The 9,560-nt window shown below is 31.3% G+C and overlaps 1 protein-coding gene across 2 annotated transcripts; it reads right to left on the minus strand.

Moving 5' to 3' along the window:
* Nucleotides 1-268: 268 nt before the first annotated feature.
* LOC100806835 (protein LATERAL ROOT PRIMORDIUM 1) lies at nt 269-5,514 on the minus strand. Of its 2 annotated transcripts, XR_005891010.1 has the most exons (4): nt 4,635-5,512; nt 3,747-4,065; nt 1,018-1,134; nt 269-508 (listed from the first exon to the last, which is right to left on the minus strand). XR_005891010.1 is itself a non-coding variant. In XM_006578371.4 (3 exons), exons 1-2 carry the CDS (start codon nt 5,326-5,328, stop codon nt 3,761-3,763), a joined length of 999 nt encoding a protein of 332 aa, XP_006578434.1. In that variant the 5' UTR covers nt 5,329-5,514; the 3' UTR covers nt 269-508; nt 3,747-3,760. The 2 variants fall into 2 exon arrangements, 1 of the variants encoding a protein (XP_006578434.1); XM_006578371.4 differs by lacking the exon at nt 1,018-1,134 and having other exon boundaries at nt 4,635-5,514.
* Nucleotides 5,515-9,560: the final 4,046 nt, after the last annotated feature.

The following is a 9,560-nucleotide window of genomic DNA, read 5'->3' on the forward strand; positions in this document are numbered from 1 at the left end:
ATTCATTAAATTTTTTTGTTCAATGACTCGTTTAATTTGTTCATTAGTGACTTGGTTATAGCTAGCTCCCTATTAGGAACATATTTCCACATTTATTATTATTATTATTATTTGCTCACTTATGCAGTTTTGAAATTTTATTGATAAAATGGACCGATCTGATGAAAAAGATTAGTTGGACGTCAAATTGAAGCTCAAAATATTTTGTTTAAAAAAAACTGTTATGGTGATTGAAAAATATTCCTTTAATGTCCCATAAATGTTGAGATAAGATCAAAGTAAAAACTTTAATTAAATATTGGACGTAATATCCCGCAACATCAATGTGACGATGTTCCTAATTTGGTGCAAGAAATTTAACGGGCCTCTCAGCTTTATAGATATAAACATTTTTGGAAGATAAATTTACACAATTAAAGACCAATTTAGCATATATGGTCATTTTTCCCAGAAAACAAAATTGCAAATGAACTGGCTTCTTTTGAGGTTCACGAAACTGATCCATCACCTGTTATTGGCACAAAGAAGATTTAGACTGTTAGTCTAAGTAAATGTCACAAAGTTATGTTCTAAAGCAGAGGAACAAACCAATTCAGAAAATAAAATCAATAAAAAAAACAAACTAGATCGATTATCAACATACCGCTGTTGTGTTTGCCCTACTCACTTCCCCCACCAACTTTTTTTCATTGCTTAACAAACAATCATGCATGATCTTTGGTTTTTCACTCTTTTTTTCCAACATATTTCACTCTTGTAACAAATGTTGAAAAATTTGGAAAAACGTATTGGCAAGGCAAACTCTGTTGCTAAATTTAAGCAAATTGTGTTGTGGGCATGACCAACTCAGAGATAACAATACTAAAGTTCAAGCTTTAAGTCGATTAATAAAAAAATATTTTATTGATTATTACAAAATAAAAAAGTCTCTCAAATTTCTTTTATATTGACAAAAAGATCTAACCTAAAGTAAAAAAAAAAACAAATCTCTCAAATTTTGTTTTAAAATTCACTCACCATTTGGCCAGTCCTCGTCGTGGCCTTGTGGGTACATAGCCCTCTACCTCTTTCAATAATTTGAGGTGCAACATGGGATTCTAAAACAATTTGTTCTCTGTGGTGAAATCTTTCCATCTAGGAAGATCACATACAAGATTTATACGTAAAGATACAACAAATTTTAAAATCACATGACATAACATCATTATAATACAACTTATAAAATAATCTATAATTAATGCAAACTGAAAATTTTAGATCCTAAAAATGATTTATATTTTAAACATAATAAATATTACAATTTATCTAATTATTTATGTATTGGTATAAAAAGAAAAACTATAAATATTTGAAGTGTTATGAATATACTATATCCGACACTATTACCACTCAAAAACACATCTACTTTTCAGAAAAGTTTGTCCATTGTTTTCCATGCAAGAAAGGTAAGACAGTAAAAAAAAAAAAAAAAAAAGTGGGTGTCTTGAGATGGGGTGGTTATTCGTTCTGGATAGAGAGATTTTATAGCTAGAGGCTCTAGAAACGACAATGTGGTGTCTTTTCCTTCGTTAAGGTTTAAGTTAACTCAAATTTGAAATGAATATAAACATCTCATCAAACAAATAGTGCATTAAAATGGTGGCGACCTTTACCCGCACTATGATGAATGGCATGAAAGCCTACCATTTGAGAAGGGATAAATAAAAGAACTTCAATTGGTTAATAATTATGTTTCTAGTTATTCCATTATATCCATGAGTGGCCAAAAGAAGAATATTATAGCGCTATGATTCTCATCATTCTATGAAAAAAAAATGGTTCAAAAGAGCATTCCGATGTGTTTCCAAAAAGAAAATATAGGTGCGCAGAGTGGAGAGAAAAAACGAGGGGAGGGTGTTGATTTATGTATGTGTTGCACGCTTATTGATGCAATTTACCCCTTTCAAATATTACAATGTTTTACAATTTATAATATTTTAAATAGGTTTTGAAAGGAAATGTTAATATATTTTTGTTACCGTGAAATATTTATTGATTTATCGACTGCTTATGAATAATTTGTATTAGATAATTTGATTAATCATTTTTGTGGAATTCTGTTCTTTTAATTATATTTTTTTATTGAAAAAAATTTTAATATAAAAATTTACTTAAAAAGAATCGAGTCTAAATAGTGATGCGACCAACGACTTGTTGATATGTGCACACAAAATAATACCCCGAGACAAAACAACTGACAATTAAAGTAGAGAAATTATATATATATTACGGAAAAACGTATAATAAAGATAGAAAGAAAAGAAATAAAATAATTGATGTAATAAAAAATATAGAAACTAATGTTATAAAATAATATAACTCAATAAGCATGCAACTTTTGGGAGCGGCGGTGGAAATGCAACACAGATGGCAACGTGGATGGCATGGGCAGTGGAAATGCAATAGGACACTCTTATAATGGACATTGAGAAGTGCACGAGAAGTGCTTTTTTCTCTTGTAGCCTTTTGTTTTTCGAATGTGACATTTTTAAAAGTGATTCTGACTCTTAATTCCCTAGCTCCCTGTGTTAACCGTTCAAATGAAGTAACTTGATGCATGCATGAATTATACAATACATAGGAGGATGATTAACACATTTTTTTTTAATATTTTAACAATTTTTTTGTTAAATGAAATTTATTAAAAATCCTAAAATTATAAGTTTATTAAATATAATATGAGATTACATAATTTTTATATTTCTGAAAATTTTCAAATAATAAAAAAATGTTATAAATAATGTGTTAAAACTGTCTCATTAATGTTTTTCATCAGATGTGGTATATCTGATGCAATTGTAAACTGTTCTTCTACCCTTTCGATGTAAATTAAAGTGTATTTTATCTTATTTTCCTTATATTCTCAGTAATGATATTTATTTGTTACATTTTCTTTTTTACTTTTTATACATCCTTTATCCGTCCCTTTTCTTTTTCAAACTTTTCTTTAGATCGGCATTTTCTATTTCAAAGTAAAAGATACAAAAGAAAAAGTGTAAGAATATAACATATCAAATTATCAATAACATCACTTTTTTTTTTCAACCCCCACCACATATAAACTCTTATATATATATATTACACTTTTTTATACCTCTCTTTTTTATTAGTAATTATTCGTCACACGAACCCCTTTCTTTTACTTTTTTTTTTCTTTTTTTCCTCACTCTCTTTCCCCTCAATGTACTATTTACACTTACAAGTGAAAAAATAAATTGAAAAATCTGTTTTGCAAAGCAAAATCTCTTGCAGGTCAATAATTACCACGTAAAAAGTATGTCTACAATTAAAATCACTATAACGACCCTAAAGGCTAAAAAGTATATCTGCGTATTCGCAGTTGCACACATCACCTAAGATTTATAAAATTTTACTAGTCATTCTTTGTAACTTACACTCAGATGTTAAATGACGTGTTTTATCAACATAAAAACTTGTAAATATCATAAAGCATTTCTTTTTTATTTTTTTTTAATACTTCATAAATTTTGACTTCTTTCAATAATACAAGTAAGAATCTTACTAACTATTATTCTAAAAAATATTTTATCAAAAAATCATATGAAAACACATTTTAAAATAACAGAATAAGAAACTTTTTCATATTTCAATAAAAAATATTTTCCCTTTTACTATCTTATAAGTTTGCTTAGAAATAGGAATCTGGTCCCTAGTTATTTTGAATTAAGCTGAGTCCAATTTAGTACCTCTAAAGCAATCTTCAACTCGCAGAAGCAGGGTATGCATTGTTATTTGCAACCCCAATTGCAATTGCAGAGGAACATTCTCTGTTCTTCCCACTGCAATTGTTTCCCAGCTGCAGTTCCGAGACACAAGGGACTACATTTGCGGTTTTCCCATCAACACCATGGTCATAGAGAAACCCTTTGAACACATGCCCACTAATCTGGACCGTTGCCAAGTATGCAAACTCATCTTCACCATTCCCAATGGCAGAGACTCTATGGCACTTGAACACTGCTGGTGCACGAACATGACCCGGTAAAGACTGCTTGAAGCTAGCATCTGCAATTCATATGGTGCCACATTTCTGATCATTTCAAGTATATATAAATCTCATGAACCCTCAAATTCATCTTAATCATCAATTTATTCTATCAAATTTTTCCAATAAGTGTCATACAATTAAAAACACAAAAATTATAGCATAAAAGTTAATGTGGGGCCTGATTTCTTCTCTTCAAGTATATCTAATTGTTCCAATAAGTGACATGAAATGTATTCTCATGAACCCTTAAATTCATCTTAAGCATCAATTTTTTCTATCATTTTTTTTTTCAATATGTGACATCCAATTTGCTTTAAAAGCACAAAAATTGTAGCATACATGTTAATGTTCCCTATAAATAAAGGACTAATGTGACATCAAATAATATATCCCTATAGGAGAAAAATGAACAACAATAATAAAAAAAAAAAGACTTATTCTGATAACTGAAGTCGATTACATGGATTGGACTATACTTATATAAATCACATGATGTCATTTAATTTGGGAAAAATGAACATTTAATTTACTTAATTTCTTTGATGAGTGAAAGAAAGTGAGAAAAAAAAAGAGAAAGTGAAAGCACCTTGATGAAAAGAGCTAGTAGCTAAGCTCTTAGGAGTTGTAGCATTAGAGTTGGAACTATGAGAAGTGGCATTTTGAGATGACCCCACCACAGCTCTTGGCCTCTTACAACCACCATTGCCGCCAACACCGCCACCGGAAGCCACCGTGATCTCGCGCTCGCGGCGGCGAACGGAGGGGATCCACGTGCTCTTCACGTGAGTGTTACAATCATACCCACGTCCCTTGCAGCAAGTCCTGCATCTTCTAAAGACGCAATCTTTCTTAGCCCTGTTGCCACAATCTTGGCACACCCTAAAGTCAGGCCCATAGACCCCGTTTTCCTCACTCTCCATCACACCCTTCTCATCATCATGATCAGCCACGTTGATCACACCCTTCTTTGGAGGATTATTCACTTCTTGGCACATCTTGAGGTTCCAATAATTGGTGGTGGTAGTGTTACTATTGGCACCACCACCACCACACTCTTGAACCTCATTGTTTTGATGAGGCTGTGGCACACATGGTGTGGCAGTGAGGAGAGGGAAAATTCCAAAGCCAACACTGAGAGAAGCTGCTGAAGAAGGCAAAGGAAGGTTTGGAGTGTGAGTGTGAGTCTGGTTTTCTGAAATGGGTTGGCCTTGGTGTTGGTGGTGAAGGGAAGAAGGGGTTTGAGCTATGAGAACTAGGTCTCTCAGGCCTAACATGCTCATTGGAACAAGTTATCACAGCTCTGAGGTTGAGGCTCTTGCTCTTGTTCTTGGAAAAAGGGTGTTTTGTGTTTGTGTGTTTGCAAGTATTCTAAGACCTTTCTTTATCTTGCGGAGCTAGCTCTTGTTGAATGTTGTGGAAGGAGATATTATCTTATTATATGGATAGTAATTGGAACAGAACATGAGTTTCCATTCTTTTGATGCAAATGTGATATACTATATAGTTTTTTGAATTTAAAAAGAAAAAGAAAGGGATAAATAATAATGAAATCCATAGTGGACAAAAATTTAAGTGTGTGTTTGGATAAGATAATTTAATTAGGTAGTGTATTTTTTATAGGGAATTAAATTCTTTTTTATTAAAAGTAACTATTTGGATATTTTAGTAAAAGGAATTCAAAATTTTAGAATTTTAAAAGGGATTTTAGTCAGTTGAAAGAATAGAATTTCAAATTCTATCTTCAAGGGAGTGAATTTGAAAATTCAGTAACAGTTCTCTCTTCTCTCTCTGGTTTGCGAGGTTCGTCACCGAGCGCGCCTTTGAGGTTCTGGAAGATTCTTTCGGAGTTTCCAGCTCCATGGTGGCATGTTCGGGCAACGCATGTGCGAGTCGTGGTTGTGTGCAGAGGCGCGTTGGTCGCCGATCTCCCCTAGGTGAACACTCGGAAGGCGTTGCCGCTTCGGAGCTAGCACCAGAGGAGCGGCGATCTCGGCACTTGGTTATGACGTCGTTGCCAGAACCAGAGATGCAGTTTTCTCCGCAGCATCCGGTGCGGAGGGGATTGGAGGTTCAAACAGTGGTGGATTATTTTTAGGCTCTTCCGCCATTGTGGTTACAGTGGTTGTTGTGGAGTGTGCGGGATAAGGGAGATGGAGAGTTTTCTGGTGCAGTAGGGTGCAATTTGAAGCTTATTCTGAATTTGAAGCTTTTTCTGAAGAGAGAAAGGAGAATTTGGGTTTAATTTTGGTTTTGGTTCGAAATTTGGGGCTGTCATTTAGTAGTAATTTTGTCATTATTGAAAAGAGAAATTGTATCCAAACATAGAATTTTAAAAATAAATAATTTAAATTAAAACATTTGAAATTCTCATAACTCATCCCAACATACTCTAATAATTACTTTTATATTATTTTTTAATTAAGACTAGAGTTTTATGTTGATAATTAGTCTAGAATAAGAGTTTGCATTAAAAATTAATATAAATTATGATAATGAAACTTTATATAGTTCTGATTAAATAACAAGCTAAATTACCTAAACATCTTTTTTTCATATAGACTAAAATTACATAAATATCTGTATTTAATTTTATTTTTTCATCTATAATTTGATTTATATGTCGGGGCTTTTGCTTAGTGGGTGATTTATTTAATTTTTTTTTTGGGGGGGGTGGGACCGAAGAACGCTACTGCTACAGGTTTCTGACACTGAAAATCCACTTAAAGATTCTTGGATTGGTAGGGTTAGCAATTATTATTATTGAATTTTTTTGCTTACCAAGCAATTTTTGTGCCCGCATGTGTAGGTGAAGGGTGTAGGTTTCCTCTTGCACGTTTTTGTCTTGAATTCATTTTTAGTGAAAGGTCATTGGGGCCTTCCTTGTTTTGTTGCAAATGGAAGGAAGAGAAATAGGAAAAAAGGGAAAAACGAATAGGCTTTCCATTTTGAAAGAACTGAAACAAAAGGTCTGATAATAAGTAAACGGATTTGGTGTTTTCTTCTTCAGTTTTCTTTCATATACGAGTCTATAGGGATTACTTCATCGTTAATACTTATGTGATGCAACTTAGATTTAAGTAGGTCTACATTTTATCTAAGCCAAAACTGAATTAATGTTTTTACCTTTTTTTTTTCTTTTTTTACTGACATGGGGCTGAGTTAATATTATATGAAATAATGTTAAGGAAAATAATTTTCTTCCTCATATTCTATATAAAATAAAAATTCCAATTCATCGTTGTCGGGTCACTCAAGTATATTTATCTCTTTCTTTTTATTCTATATTTATCTCTATTTTGGTTACAAACATGTTTATCTTTTTAATAAGTAATTAAGTTTTATGTTTCTTTGAACACATTTTTAAATTTTGTGATTAACTTTATCCACTGTAACGAAAACAAAATCAATTAAATAAGTGGGTCATTGACTCATTGTAAGTATACTTGTTGGTGTAAATTACTTGGACTCCACCAATAGGTCGATCATATACTAGTTACAAGGGTATAAAACACGTATGTATATTTTGCATTTCTAACTACTCATTATCTTAAAATTTACTATTTTTTAATATATATAATAATAGAGCTCATTTTTCTTTAGTTAATGTAAATTGCTGTAAAGTTTTATACTTTCTTAAATTATTATTTTATTTTCTCAACTTTGAGAAATACCTACACTATGAGTGATACTTCGATCATATATATAAGACATACAAGTTTATATGGAAATAATGAAAATGTCCTTCCGGACCACTTTTTTGTCTTTTACCTATAAAAAAAGTCACTTGTTAAGCTATGTGCATTTTTTTTCTTCTAATTATGGAAATTAATCACTCACTTAAAAGTAGGAAAGCAACATAAAAGTCAAATTATCTAGAAAATTATGCTGAATTATATAAATGATCGAATGCAATTGCACTTAAACTAATAAATTAAAGTCAGGATCGGAAAGTCTAATTAACCTTTTTTCGTCTTTGCCTTAGGATGAAATACATTTTTTCATTGAACCTTTCTTCTTGCAGATAGTTTAATATTTTTAGAAGATTGTTACAGTTATGCAATTTAAACACTCTTTCTACTTAAATATATATCTAACTCACCACAATATAGGTTACAAGTAAATTCATTGATCTAATTTTAATTATGTCACGTGAATAATTTCATTCAGTTTAAAAACGAATTATAAAAGGAAAAAAAGAAGAAGCATACAACTATTAAAAGGACCTTCTATAGCTAGTCCCAACAATAGACCAAGGAGTAGTCTCATGTCATGTCTTACGAGAATACTCCAATGAAAGATTAGAAAAATGACTAGAAAACGAATTAATAATTGTCCTTTACTCCTTTAAAATTAAATAGAATAAAACTTAATTCAATTAACTTCAAGGGACTGGTCTAGTTAGCGCTCATGCATGCTATGTAAATGCATGTGGAAATAAACACTCATGTTATAACATGCGAAAAAAGTTTTTATAAAATAAATTTGCATTAAAAATAATAAAACCTTTAATTTAATTTAAAATGTATTATGATCTTAATTCACCTAATTATATAAAAAATTTACTCTCTTATTTAATTTAAAGATAACTTCATAAGTCGGGTAGATAAACCTGTTTTTTTGTTCCTTTTATAGCAATATATCTTATCCATAGGCATTAGGTACATTTTTCTTGTTGAGTAAACACCATATTTTACAAATTGAACTTCAATATATTAGAAAACCCTTTGTCTTTCATTTTACTCTTCGCTTTAGCTGACAACTAGAACTAATTTAATGAACATAGTCAATTTTCTCTCTGGAAATTAAACAGCTTATATTAACTACGACCATTCGCATCTCATATATATATATATATATATATATATATATATATATATATATATATATATATATATATATATATATATATTATAGTATACATACTATATTATTTTCGTACATAGGAAGAAAAGACAATGATTGCCGTTATTGCTAATATGATAATAATGAAATAAAATTCACATAAAATAATTATCATAATCTGAATACAATCCTAGACAATCTTCCTTGTTCATTATGAAATAAATAACAAATTGAACCATCACTTACAAATTAGAGGTTATTAAGTTAACTTCCTGCAAAAATCCGAAACATTATGAAATCATCGTGTTATTAAAAAAGTACTAAGATTTGATGGTTGACGAACGGTGCCAATCTTGGTGTTATTATATTGGGGAACATGGTTAGGTAAGCATCACTGAAGGTTTCTAATACTGCAATTACTTAGCATAATAATAGAAATGAAAAAGGGCAAGGAGTTTCTGGGGGACCAACCTACAATTCTATAATACGCCAGAGAGTCTATGTAGGTCAAGATCACAGCCTAACCCTAATTGCCCTATAGATTTGCCTTATAGGAAACAAAAATAGCTGAGTATGGCCCTATGGGACCCTAGCCTTGGTACCTCATTAGTCATTCCTCTGCATAAAAGTTGGCCCTCTTTTCTTGCTTGGCCAACCGGACTGACAATGA

This window comes from Glycine max, chromosome 4 (assembly GCF_000004515.6).
Source record: "Glycine max cultivar Williams 82 chromosome 4, Glycine_max_v4.0, whole genome shotgun sequence".
NCBI classification, from domain to species: domain Eukaryota; kingdom Viridiplantae; phylum Streptophyta; class Magnoliopsida; order Fabales; family Fabaceae; genus Glycine; species Glycine max.

Coding starts and splice junctions, on each gene's coding strand:
- LOC100806835 (XM_006578371.4), bottom strand. CDS start 5,328: ATGAGCATGTTAGGCCTGAGAGACCTAGTTCTCATAGCTCAAACCCCT. Junction 4,066..4,634: donor TACTAGCTCTTTTCATCAAG/GTGCTTTCACTT, acceptor TATGAATTGCAG/ATGCTAGCTTCAAGCAGTCT.